The 15,182-nt window shown below is 29.3% G+C and overlaps 1 protein-coding gene across 19 annotated transcripts in view; it reads right to left on the bottom strand.

Annotated features, from left to right (window-relative positions):
- LOC119606497 (potassium voltage-gated channel protein Shab) overlaps positions 1 to 15,182 on the bottom strand; it is a 230,448-nt gene that overhangs the window by 30,756 nt on the left and 184,510 nt on the right. For 14 of the 19 annotated variants that reach the window (XM_037961167.1, XM_037966480.1, XM_037971953.1 and 11 more), the window contains one exon: positions 140 to 354. In XM_037961167.1, the coding sequence (XP_037817095.1) occupies positions 140 to 354 (215 nt within the window). The remainder of the gene's footprint in view (positions 1 to 139; positions 355 to 15,182) is intronic. The other 5 variants (XM_037965703.1, XM_037967900.1, XM_037967214.1 and 2 more) reach the window with 1 other exon arrangement.

Raw genomic sequence — 15,182 nt, 5'->3', positions numbered from 1 at the left:
AGTACATACAGATTTTTTGGGTTATTACAACATAAACTCAAACAAAAGAGATTGAAAAACACACACAGTAAGAGAAAGAGAGACATAAAGAAAGAGAAAAGAGATACAAAGGACGAAATTCAAGAGAATGCATACTTACATGTGGAACATTAGAGTTTCTTAGATTGGAGACATGATCATAGTTCTTATAGCAACCAATTCCTGTTGTAGCCGGGTTTCGTCCACTGGTCGAATCGCCTTCCGTGCTATTCCCATCCGTCTGTGAGAGATTGTGCCCTGTGGGTAACGATCGTCGTAGGGCTTTTGTTAAACGTTGCCAATTGTTTATGGATCTATTGCGACTTTCGCGCTTTTCTAATGTTTGTGTGTATTAGTGTCATAGAGTGAGTGTGTATGTAAATGTGAGGTTATGTGTTTGTGTTAGTTTGTTTTTAGGTGATTTTAATGGCATGAAGAATGGTTGTTAAATTGTTATGAATTAATGATTTTTTAATGCATTTGTTGTTGTAATGAATTTCATGCACATTTGTGTTTGTATGATACGGATTAGATTGTATTCATTTTAATTTAATAAGTGTTAGTTGTTGTTGTTGTTTTTTTTTATAAATTAATATAAGATTTGTATTAGTTTATCAAGACGGCGTTGATGATTTTCATAATCATACCATTCATTCATACATTTAATCATTCATTGAAGTCATTCATCAATTAAGCCGCATTTTATGAGACATAATTATGAATTTGTTTTAGTCAATATATATTTTGTAATATTTAGTAATTTCATAAGTGTTAAATGTGCATACATTTAAAATTTTATTTATTTTTTTATTTTTTTGAAAGGGAAGAGGAAATGTTTGCCAAAGTTTTATATTTTGTTTAGATTTGTTGTTGTAGTTGTAGTTGTTGGTTGATTTTAGATAATTTATACATTTCATATTAGATTTTTTCAATAAAATTTTGGTCACACATATTTAAGCCATTATCGATTGTTTGTTCGTTTGTTGGTGGATTAGATTAACACATTTTCATTTGATTGATTGATTAATTGATAGATTGGAATTCATTAGATGTTGGCCAGGATCAATTCAAGAAAACGTTATATTGTTGTGGTTGGTTTGAAAAAAAAGAAAAAGGAAATTTTTGTTTGAATTCCATTTGTTTTTTAGGATTTAACACAGAATTTGAGTAGTTTTACACACGCAGAACACAACAAACTTACAACAATTAATGTAATGTACGTATGAGTATTAATTAGATTTAGTAGTAATATTTAGTAGTAGTAGTAGTAGTATTTAGTAGTAATATTAGCAGTAGTAGTAGTAAGTAGTAGTGGGTAAATATGGTTAGGATTAAATTACAAATATAGCACGTTATAAAAAAATAACGTCTAATTTGTTATAAACGATTAGAATACATTTACAAAAATACGAATACGATTAAATAAATATACTTTTTATTAAAAAAACACAGCTATGTTAGTGATGGTGGAGTTTTTCCTCTTTTAGTACACGAATTAAAAAGTTTTTAAAAAATACGTTTATACCAAAGAAATATATTTATAATACGAATATTAAATATTATATTTATTAAGAAATTACATCTATATTTTATACTCACATACATAAGTATTTACTTCTAACTAAATTGTATAAATTGTTTGAACTTTTACTAATAAGAATACATTCTGAAAATATGATTTATTAAAATTTACTTTGTTTAAAATTAAACTCGGAATTCTTTCTGATGATTGTGGTATTTTTGCTGCCATCAGAATGTCTTCTTAATTGTGTTCATTCCCTACTTCAACTCAGACGTCCCGCAAATTGAAATTGCCCGCGATAGTATATTATGTATGTTCCCCTGACTTCCTTATCGAAAATTTGGCCCGTAATACCAAATTGTTTAGTCCCAATTTAGGTAACGCACATACAAATCAATATAAATCGGTTCAAGGACATTGAAGTAAATTAAATTGCTTCCAATTAACAAATATCGGTAAACTGTGGCACAAAAGGAAACGAAAATACATGATCGACGGAAAGGAACTATTACCAACGCACTGACCTCTGAATACATTTGTAATAGTAAAATATTTATGTTTCTTTTAGGAATATAAGAATACTCAAAACATTCAAATTTGAATTTTGTCCCCTTTTGTGTTATCTAAAAAAGTTATATTAGTATGCATTTACCTCTGTTAAAAGATATAGGTATTTTTTGGGGAAGTTTTGGAAAAGAGAAGCTGAGAATAATGCCTCTGCTCACAATATTAAAATGTAATATCCCATAATCTCAAAATTTTATTGATTATAGAGAGTGGATGCGACATTACGTCAATTACATTTAAACTGAAATAAATGTAACTTTTTGGATCTGTCACAATGCAGTTCAGTATGATTTTGATTTGATTTGTTTTAGGGTCTTAGGTAAAATTTTTATATTTAATGGCAAATTTTTGTTAAATTTTATGAAACCTATATTGTTAACTAATCGTTTTTGCATAAGGCAGTATATCTTTACTTTTTTGTTTAATTTCGTTGAAATATCGTAAAGACCTTTTTTGAAGATGCATTCAAATTTCAAAACTTCATTTGGATTTATATTTTCCTCTTTGCCAACATTTTATAGTAAAAGTTCAAACTTGTATTTTTTTGAATTTCTTAATGATATTTTTGGATGGGAGCTGTTTAACACATAAAAATATTTTTCTTTTTTCTACTATCTACCTAAGAAGTAGTTATTAAAAGGGAATAAAGTTGGAAGGATTTTAAATACATACAGTGTCGATTAAAACATATTGACACACAATTATTTTCTCTTTTATAAAGAAAATGACATTCCTATAATAAAATTTTAACACTAATTTTTTAACAACAGCACTTTTTTATCACTTTCATTGGAATCATAATTGGTTAAAAATTCTTTATTACACCACTTTAGTGGGGAGGGAATATTGGGTTTGTGCTTGTTTGTAACGCACAATAATATTGGCCCTCTACCCACCTTAAAGTATACCAATCGGCTTAGAATCATTTTCTGAGTCGATTTAGCTATATCCGCCTTTCTGTCCGTCTGTATGTCTGTCTGTCTGTCTCTCTGTCTGTCTATATATCTGTTTGTCTGTCTGTCCGTCTATGTAAACCTTGAAGATAATTTAATGAAATTTGGTACATGATCTTTCATTGTCTCAGTGACGAAGCCTATTGAAAATGGTTATGATCAGTCCATTATTTCACCTAGGCCCCATACAAATGAACCCCGAAAAGGGCTTATAAACCTTGTAATCAAAGTACAGGTCGCTATTTCGAAGATAATTAAATGAAATTTTGCACATGATCTTCTATTGTACTAGAGACGAATCCTATTGAAAATGGGATATTTGACCTAGTCTCCATACAACTGAAACCCCCGAATAGGGCTTTTAAGTTCATAATTATGTTCAACATACTCGTATCTCGACAAAAAGCTGAAAAACCAAGTTCTACACTAGCCTTCATGACCCTGATGAATGTTTTGATGATAGGGAATTTTTTGACCCTAGCCCCTATACAAAGCCCCCTTCGAAATATGACTTAAATGTACAAAACAGAAAATGGTTAAAGTATGTCTGAGACAATTCATCTTAAATCTTTCACGTATACGGGACACTGTTGCCCCCAAATTTTTTTTACATTTTTCTCGATATAGAGCGTAATTTTGATTTCACAGCTACTGTAAACGGTTATTTCTAAAGAAAAATAAGTTATTTTTTAGAATTTGAAGTCACTACATGCTAAAAAGGATAATACCCTGCGATATACTTCGAAAACACTTCACTTCTTCAAAATAAAGTGTGTGGTGTGGTATATCCATAAAAAGACTCAACGGTTTAGTTTTGTGCGTGAAAGGGTTAAATGCTTTATTATGAACACTAAATCACATTTTAATTTTATAACTGGTGTCGGGTAAGAGTGTAGGCTTCCATCCAACTCATTTTGATTTTTCTCTTTTTTATGATTTCTCAATAGATTCAATGTCGGCAAACACAAAACTCCCATGATATTTTAAATATTACTTTAAAGTTATGAATGTGATAAGAAAAGTGTTGCTGTATGAAATTTTCAAGTTCATTTTTCTTCATAAGAGAGGGAGAAAGAGAAAATAGTTCTATTCCATAAATATGTAACGTGTTACTTGTGTCCCATATGTTTTGACCGATACTGTAATTATTACATTTTTAAATTCTAGCTACTATTGCACATTGACAACATTCTGCGGCTTTGTTTTTTTTACAATATCATTTATGTAATTGATTGTAATGTGTGTCTTTTAGAAATGTTGTTGTTTGAAGGGTGTGTGAAATGAAGTTTCTTAATCCAATAACTATTTTTTTGGTGTATTATGAATTTGAGATGAGACATATGATTGAAATATGTTTGAATCAAATAAGTTTTGTAAAATATATTTTGAAATTGACTTAATTTATTTGAATGTACATGAATATACTTGTGTACTTTTTCTGTTGGTTGGTATTCGGTTGTTGGTTGTTGTACATTGTTTTGTTATAATTTTCTTAAACTCACTCAAAGTTAAGAGTTGGAAAGTTATCAACAACAAAAAAGAAGTTAAATTTTTAATAATACACCCTGGTATGTAAATCTTTAATATGTAATTATATTTAGGCATAGCAAATAGAAATTAGTTTTTATTTAAAAAAAAATCACATTTATTAGAAACGTTATGTAGAAAAACATTTTTTTAATTAAATATTTTAATAAACAAAGAAGAAAGAAATAAGAATTTCAGCCGCAGACAAGAGAAAAATTCAACAATTTTACAAAGAATTTTGAAAAAAAAAATTTGGGAAAACTATTTAATTTCTATAATAACAATACAAAAATAGTTTATCATATGTGTGGGAGGATATTATAATTACTAAAATGTATATTTAATTCTATATATATGTATATATTATGTAAAGGAAGTATAAGAAGTAGAAATATTTTAAGTATTTTTTATATTATATACACACACACACGCACACACATAATACAAGTACAGTATACAATTGATAGATAAATAAATAAATTAACAAAAAAATAAATATATTAATTAGTAGACAAAGACAAAGCCATGATTTTTAATTTTATTTAGACGAATACAATACGTTTTTATAGACAGTAGTAGAATTATGTTACGTATTAATGGTAGAAAGTAATTCAAGTTTATAGAGTGCATGCTTAAATTTTCATATTTTCAAATTTATTACTCAATAGTTTATTAATTTGTTGTAATTTGCATACATTTGTTTTATATTTTTGTAAAGCATTTTATACCTTACCACTTATGCATAGATAAACATACATACATACAACTTATAAAGGTAAATGTCAAAGAAATTTCAGTCGCTACTTTTTGATTTGTGCCAAAATTTCATAAATTATTACTATTTTTCTCATTTTATACTTTTAATTTATTGTCGCCACTGGATTCTAATTTGCTGGAATTAAAGTGGCCAGACAGACAACAATTTGATTTATAAACCTTTGATAAAAGTTTATGAATAAGACTCTTAATCTTTAAACTATATTTAAACTATAATAGGTTTAAAAAACTGATTTTGGAATATATTACACGTCGACTGTTGCACCACCAGGTCAGTGAAATTATTATAAAAAATCACATCAGTCCTACACTGAAAATAATCCCTGCCTAATATTTATATACGATTTATTTCATACATTGTACGAAATGCTTCTTGGTTTCACACCACGAAATTTTTTCGTATGTCAAACATAACAAAGTTTCTTAATATATACGAAAATATATATTATAAAAGGTTTTCGTACTGCCGTAAAATTAGAAATAGGTTTGATTAAAATAATATTTCGTAGTATATACGAAATTTTCGTAAATATTACGAATAAAGTAGTTGCGATATTCTTCGTAAAGTTTGGCATGGATTATTTTCAGTGTAGAGTTTTAAGTATATTTAGACAGGCGTGGGGGATAATGATTACATTTTCAATTACAATTACATTTGAAGTAATTGTTATTGAAGCTTTATCAATTACAATTCCTTGCAATTATAATTTAAGTTTTGCCAATTACAATTATTTGTAATTGAAGTTTTACCAATTACAGTTACTTGTAATTATAATTGAAGAATTTCCAATTACAATTACTTGTATTTGTGTATTTTTCGCTTATGATTACATGTAATTTGTAATTTGTAACACCTAAATTACAATTGAATTGAAGTTTTGCAAATTACATTTATTTGTAATTGAAGTTTTGCTAATTACATTTACTTGTAATTGTAGTTTTGATAATTACAGTTATTTGTAATTGTAATTGAAGAATCTCCAATTACAATTACTTGTATTTGTGTATTTTTCGCTTATAATTACATGTACTTTGTAGTTAGTAATGCTTAAATTACAATTACGAGTACATAATTGTAATTGGCAAAACACATTATAAGTAATTGTAATTGGAAAAACTTCAATTATAATTAATTGTAATTGATATTGACCAATTAAACATTACAAGTAATTGTAATTGAAAATATAATGAATTACTTTGTGTAATAAAAAAAATATAATGTAACAGTTTCACTTAAGAGTTCATAATTTTTTGACTGATGCTGTCGACTTTGAGTTGAAAATCTTGACCCGGATTACAAATCCAATAAGTTTATGTTTAATACAAGTACTCAAAAAAAACTACGAAATAAGATGTTTGCTAGCAAATAGATTTTGGGAAAAGCCAGGAATGTCCGAAACAGATGGTAACAAAAAGTATTTTGTAAAAACTCTTAATAATTGAAAATTTGAGAATGAATTTAAAAATTGGTACTCGATTTTTTTGCAAAAAGTCGGAGTAAACTTAAATGGGTATTAAATTTACTACGAAGAATGGAAATGGCTTTTTTTTCGGCCATTCTTACAACCAGGAAAACAAAGTAATTCGAAATACATACTTTATTCCAAAATTGCTCAATAAAGCATTTTTCGGAGCCAACTTATTTAAAAGAATGTGTTTATTAAATTCCGCTTGACAAATACAAAATATATGTATTTAAAAAAAAAAAAAATATTTTGCCTTATCGAATCCTTTATAGTCAAATTATGTTTATTCTATAAAATTGCAAAAATCCCAAAAACCTAATTAATGAAGTATCCTAACATGTATGCATGTATGTATAACTATTTAAGTGTATTGATATAAAATATATATAATATTTATATGTATGCTTCATTCGCCTCAAAGAAAAATCTAAACCAGATTTTATTGTTCCAAACAAAAATCAGTTTTATGATAGAAATTCTGAAACGCAAAAAAAAAAAAACTAAAACAAACTGAAAGAAAATAATAAAAATCCTTTTCCTACATAAACACAAATAAAAAATTCCTTTTAGAAAAAATTAAACGAAATCAATTTTTTGTTGGTTTTTATTAAACTTTATCTATATTTTCATTTAGTTTTTTTTTAATTCATATAATTTAGTGATGTTGTAGTTGTTGTTGTTATACGTTTTATTGTACAGATTCATTCAGAATATTACAGATACAGATAAAATGGATATATTCATACAATACATACATACAAAACATGAACCTATAGATTAAAAGTGATACAATTTGAAATTATCCTAAATTGAGTAAAACACACATATACACACGCACATAACTGCAGTCAAAAGTTTTTAGAGTATTGCACTTTCTTTGCGTGCTTTGGGAGCATCGAATACGTTCTCGGATTTTATTAATATAAAGATTAGTTAAGAAAATTGTTTTTATTAACGGATATTCCGGATCATCAGAGAATATGAGGGAAATATTTATTTCCCCTAGCTCTTCTCCTGAAAACCCTATAAATAGTACCTTTAACATATAGATATCTGGATCTAGGATTATAAGTTTAGATATAACCCGTAACATACATATTTATACATACTTTATAGAGTTTTTGAACGGTACTTCGATACTTCGGTACTTTTTGATGGAAGGAATATAAATAAAAATGTCAAGGAACTTTCAAAGAAAAAACTAATTCATTCAAAAATTTCCCAATTTTAATTTTAGCTTTAATTGGTCTTCAGATAGTGCAAATCTGAATTCATCAATTTGTAATCTGATTTACAGAACATAGTCTGCAATACTCTATATACAGAAGCAATGTTAGTTTTCGGCCTCAATGAGAGGCAAATGGTTTTATTACGATTTGTTATCAAACATTTTACTCGCAATATTTTTTGCTGGGTTATGTTGTGTATGTGTGTGTTTTTTTAATGCATTTATTTTAAATGTTTGTTTCTTTGTCTTTTGTTTTTAATTTATTTATTTGGTTTATTTACTTGTATATAAATTTATATTTATTTGTACTAGCTAACTAATTATAACAAGATTTGTTGTTGTTTATTATTAATTTAATTATTGGTATTTTGGTTGTTTGTTTTGGTTTTAGTGTGTGTTCATGGTTCATTGGAGGTTGTAACAACTTTGTTGCGTTTTAATTAAGCCTAAATCAATATATTTTTTGTTCGTCTTTTGTAAAATTTAAATTATTAACGAAATAGAAAATAACACCTAAATATTACGTTGTTCTATGCAATGTATATGCTTTGTTAATAAAATAACAAATAATTTATAATTTGCTAATGTTTGGTTTTGCCTTAAAATGACATTTGAAAAATCATTTGTCATTCTTTTGGAATAAATAATATTTATAATAATAACAATAATAGTAATAAATAATGATAGTTATAACATTTATAAACATACATATACATAAATCTAAATAAGGCATTTTTTGTTTGTTGTTTTTTTTTTTTTTTTTTGTTTCATGTCGTTTTATATTCATATACATAAATGCATTTGCTATTAATTTTACATCCAACGAGTCTAGGAACAACAATTATATTTTGCATTTATTATTTGATAATAAATTAAAAACCTTACTATCACATTTTGCACTAATCAATAATAATATAATAATTATAGAATGACTCTAAGTTTGTTGTTCACTTTACACCTCCTGGACAAAGTAATATCAAATTTCCTAATTGGTCCTTACAAATATGGGAAAAATACCTTTTTTTATGTTTACTTTTATAAAAAGCAGTACGATTCTGCTCTTTGGCGCAAGTGTTTGGAAGAGACGAAAAACTGAAGAATGTCATAAATGTACATATTAAATACATACACTAAAATGGAAAAGGAGCTTATCTTGGTTAACACTGATACAATTCATATAAATTTTTTTTATTATTACTATGGAAAGTAAAAATATTTCTTTGTTACATCATTAGCTACCTTCGACAATAGAATCAGAGAAGAGGTATTCGATATAACTACATTTCGTCACCTGAAACGCAAACGACCCTAACTAACCAAAAATTCAAAATCGATTTTATTGTTGACTATAATGTATTGCATCAAAACAAATGTACACACAAAAAATTGGACTCCTCCGACCAAAATTAGCGATTGTATTGACAAAAAACAAAAGGCCCTATCTACAAAAACATTTAAATATTAAAGGTAAAAAGTCCAATTTATCCATTTTTATATACGCCATTGTCAACTATTATAACAACTGATAGGTTTCACTATTAAACAATTTGTTTATCTACTACAAATAAATCGCATTGATAGAAACAAACTTTTCAATTTAAATAGTTTTTTGCTTCTCCTGTAAAATTTTAAAAATGTTAGATAGGGCCGTTTGCATTTTAGGTGACGATATGTATATGTTCAGAAGAGCTTATAAACGAAATTCAGGATTGGGGAGTTCAGGACGAGCACTCCTTTTTTGACCATCGGTACATAAGATTATTACGGCCACCAGCAAAACCGATAAAGTTTCGGAATAAGTCTAAAACTAATTGGACAATGTTTGGGACTTTACTTAAGAACAGTTTATGTCAAGACACTTTTCAATGTCGAAATAAAGAAGCCATAGACACCAAAGTTAAAATGCTCACAAGTACCCTGGTTGAATTGTTCGAGGACAGCTGATCTCTGCGAGAGTGGAGATTTACCCAGGAGAAACCCTGGGTAACAGGGGAGATCCGGAACCTTGGAAAGGCTCTTCGCAAACTATTTAACCGGGCACGGTGTAAAAAGACCGCAGTATACTGGGATGAATATCGTAGTAAACCTTGTGAATATAAGAAAATTGTTCGAAAATTCAAATGAGACTCCTGGAATATTTTCTGTGAACAGGTAGATAGCGTAAATGACGTCCAACCGAAATCTATGATCGATGAAACGGGCACATACACATACACCAGTGGCAATGGGTATATTTATATCCAAAACAGGGAAACCTAGATATGCGACACCTAAGCCATATCGACCGATAAGTCTTAAGTCCTTCCTACATAAAATCTTGGAACGGATAGTCGATAGTATGATTAAAAGCAGTGCACTGCAGTGTACCAGACAAAGGTCTTAAATTTTAGCATTATGCTTATGTAAAGGGACGATAGGTGGAAACCGCTTTTAACGAAGTTGTCCACAACATGGGTGAATCGTTCGATAGCAAACCGTAGACATTGTCGGCTTGCATTGACATCGAAGGCACGTTTAATAACTTGCCCACTTATACTCTTATCCAATCCATAAACCAGCGAAGGAACAGATATATAAGCTGCGAAACGTACGATATAAATATTAGGGAAAACTTATTTCGCGGTATACCACAGGGTGGCACTTTGTCACCTTTACTCTGAATTACCACTGTTAATAGCCACCTGAGGCCCCTAACCGAGAGAGGACTTAGACCTGTCTACTATGCAGACGATGTCGTAATACTTTTAAAGTGATAGGATCCAAATTACTGGCGTAGAAGAGTTGAGGAGGCTCTGAATATGACCTTGAGCTGGGCTCAACCGAGAGGCCTCAATGTAAACCCGGCAAAGAAGGAATTTTGTCTTTTCAGAAGAAAGAGAAAAATTTCTACGTATACTAAACCTTGCTTCCTGGACAAGAAGATACCGATGACAGACAAAATTAAATATTTAGGTGTAATCCTTGACTGGTAATTAAAATGGAGACACCACCAGAGGATAAGGTCAACAAGGTACATCGTTGCTGGGTGATGTGTAGGAGAACTATAGGCATGAAATGGGATCTTAGTCCCACTATGACAAATTGTCGTTATAAATGTGTAATTAGACCAATTCTAGCTTATGCTTCAATAAACAGACTGCTTTGGACAAAAAGTGTAATACTACTACAAACTACTACAGGGAGTTCAGCGTACATGCTGCTTGGGTATAAGTGGTGCCTTGTGTACTACTTGAACCAAAGCTCTGGAAACGTTGCTAGATATTACATCCATTGAAACATAATTAAGATATGAGGCTGCGCTTACAGCCGAATGGCTCTTCACTTTAGCGAACTGGCCAAAAGCGGTTATAGGACACGTCATCAATGTATACTGGATACATTGAAAGGTTATACACAATCATCGGACGTGCGTGATCGCATACCAGACACAGAATATGTCGGAAACTTTAAAACCTAATCATAACACAAGCTTCCAGGCAGAAGTTCGAGCAATAACGGAATGTGTAAATTGGATTAGAATAAATATGGCACCCACAGGGCTTAATATATTTACCGACAGCCAGAAGGCCATTCGGGCGATATCAGGTGATAGAATTAAATCTTAGACCGTATTGGATTGTAAGAAAGCTTTAACTGAATATTCTCCCTTTCGACGCAACAGAAGCTCAATTAAAAATATGGGTGAGAGAATACCATAAGGCCTCTTGGAATAATGAAAGGGTGGGTAGAACCACAAAGATCCTATAGGGTGACCATGATGAGAGGAAGACGAGAAATCTTTTCAAAAATGAGCAAGTCTGAGGTTAGTATGATGGTACGTATTCTGAGTGGACACATAGAATTACGAGCACATCTATACAAAATTGGCCGTGCGGATTCAGATGAATGTAGAGCATGTGGAGAGGACAGTGAAACTCTGGAGCACTTTCTTTGCCACTGTCAGGAATTCGTAGAAGTTAGATTTAAGTATCTTGGAAGTGATGTTATTCAGGAAATAACATTCCTGACTAACACTGATTGGAAAATCCTTGGGAATTTCGTGCAGGAAACTGAATTTCTGAACATTGTAAAATAATACATTTAGTGAACAATTTTTTTTTCATGAAAGAACGAGAGGTGTAAATATTTTTGAGTACTTTTCAGAAATGCCCTTATCTCTTTGAAAGTCGTACTCGCTAGTAGAATCTCTCAAAGGGCACTTTAGTACATTCTTCTAGTATTTTAATTAAAGTTCCAATTATACTTTAAAGAATATTGATGTTCTCCTAGCTATAAATCAGAATGGAGTTCACAATATGATTTATAAGGCCAATGTACACTGTTATTTCTGCACAAAAGCTAGAGATATTGAAAAGAGTCGAAAGCCAGATACCAAAGTATACTTTCTAGCTGCTGTTATAACGTCTCAAATTTGACCAATGTTTATGACACGATAACTAGAAAATTTGATGTGATTCGGATTCAGAAAAGTATATTGTGTTGCGATTAAATATGTGTTGACCTGTGTTATTACACATCATAATCCTTTGTGGTTTAATACTGTGGTGACAAGCTATAAAAAATACTTTCCACTGCTTTGACTAATTATTGAAGAAATCAGGACTACATCAAAACAAGCGAACTGTAAACTATTGGATCAGTTGGTTTTATGTATTTTGGGATCATACTTGAATAAGTCTTAAGTATTGGACTTAAAATACTTTCCACTGCTTTGACTAACTATTGATGAAATCAGGACTACATCAACACAAGCGAACTGTAAACTATTGGATCAGTTGGTTTTATGTATTTTGGGATCATACTTGAATAAGTCTTAAATATTGGACTTAAAATGATACTTACACCTAAAGAAACAATCTCGGTGCTATTCTCTTGTCGGCTTCTTTTCCTCGGCTATTATGTATTTATATACTTCTATATATTATTTGCTAGCTCTTCTTGAGTTTATAAAAGTAAAATAAAATGCAAAGTGAACATCACCATTTCAAATTTGATGAGAACGAATAATGTTCAAAATTAAAGTGCGCATGTATAGGTTTGGAGGAAAAAATATACGATATTCGTGAATAAAAGAAAAGTCTATTTTCTTTAAGGACACTAATTTTAATTAACAGTATAGTATACAACTGCTTCCAAATAGACATTAGATGTCAATTTTTTACCATTGATATTTTTAAAAATTGAAATGGTGTATTAATTTAAGTAAATTCAAGATAAATTAAGCTCGTCAATGTGCTTTAAAAGAATAAGGATTTGCTTTAGCATTAAATTTGGCTGATTTGTTGTTATTATATATATTTTTTCTTCTTTTATTTTATCCCTTCTCATAGTCTAAACTTAATTTTGTTAGTGGACTCATTAAAAAATCATTATCAAAAAAGCTCTTAATATGTTTCTTATTGTTTTTTGTGTGTGGAAGTTTTAGACTTAATTACTTTTAAACTACATATACACATAAACTAATCCTACAAATAATAATAATTTTTTTCTATAATAAATACTTAATAAATATGTATATTTACAGATACATAACAATTATACTACTTAAATGTACTTAAATTGGTAACGAATATGTAATAAATGTACATACATAGGTATTCATTATAAAAGTATTTATTTTAAACTAACAATCATTCATTCATACATACATATAAAGCGGATTGTTTTTTTTTAACACACGATAAGGCATTTTAGACTTTTTAAATTATTTCACCTAAAAACATCTTGAAGATAAATAATGCATTGAGATTGTTAATATTCAATAATAATTTAATATTTTTCCACAAAAAAATCTATTTTCGATTGGACGGACAAAGTAATCGTTAACAAAAATGACATACATAAGTAAACTGAAAATTCGTACATATTAAAATAGTCTTAACAAATTTTTTACATGTTTGCAAAAGTACATACATGTTTCTGTTAAATTTGAATTCAAAATTATATGAATCGTATTTTTGTTTTAGTATTTCTAATATAATAGAATTTTACCTTTTTATTGTATTTAAATGGCAGTTACAAATTTTATTTAATTGTTCGCGAAAACAACTGCAGCACTTGGTATGGAATATTTTATATTTTAATAGATTTTCAACATTATAAATTTTTTTATTGTGAACACTACTACGTGAAAACTACTGATACTAGAAATATGTATATTTAAGATGCGATCATATCTTCAGAAATGTGTGACGCAAATTTATGACCACTAAAAAACAACGTTTTAAATTATTGGAAACGAAATTTTTTAGATAATAGTATTAAGATAGTATGTATTCAATAGAAACACTTGAAGGGGCTAGAAAATGTTTGAAATTATTTGTAGATTGATCCAAAAAGATCTTCTATATATATAAAAATGAATGTGTGTTTGCTTGGACTTTGCTGGACCAATTTTTCTGAAATTTTCACAGTGTCTTCCTGTATGTCTGGAAGGAACTATAGGCTACTTTTTACTTCAAAAAGTACCACAAAGATCCTATGGGGTGACCCTGATGAGAACAAGACGAGAAATCTCCTCAAAATGAGCGAGTATGAAGTTAGTATGATGGTACGTATTCTGAGTGGACACACAGGATTACGAGCACATCTATATAAAATTGGCGGTGCGGATTCAGACGAATGTAGAGCATGTGAAGAGGACAGTGAAACTCTGGAGCACTTTCTTTGCCACTGTCAAGCATACAATAGGTATTTATTACTTAGATGAGAAGAAGCAATTGTTTCCCAAAAGTGTCAAACTTTGGCCAACTGTAACTTAGAGAGTTCTTGGCCGATCTTATTGAAAACATCGGAAGACCTAGGTTTGAAAATTTGGGTAATTTGACATGAAATCCAAAAATTATTATTAGATTTATTGCACATATCGGCAGAGAGTATCATTTTCTTTTCACACTAACACCACTTCATTTTGTGTTTTTGGATTCCATACACTGAAATATAAGTGTGTAAAATGTTTTAGTGCTTTTTGCTGTAGTGTCTTCACTACTTTACAGTGTACTGTATTAGAAATAACAAAAAACATTAAAATTTCTGGATTTTGTATGAATATGATTGGAAAAAGTTTATTTGCAATTTTAGATTCAAATGAACCTTATATACTCCATTTGAACAAAAGTGAAGAA

This window comes from Lucilia sericata, unplaced genomic scaffold (genome assembly GCF_015586225.1).
Source record: "Lucilia sericata isolate MDLA Ls3-8-SP2 unplaced genomic scaffold, ASM1558622v1 Contig000000F_arrow, whole genome shotgun sequence".
Classification (NCBI taxonomy): Eukaryota; Metazoa; Arthropoda; class Insecta; order Diptera; family Calliphoridae; genus Lucilia; species Lucilia sericata.
This window is presented reverse-complemented; position numbering and strand designations above follow the sequence as displayed.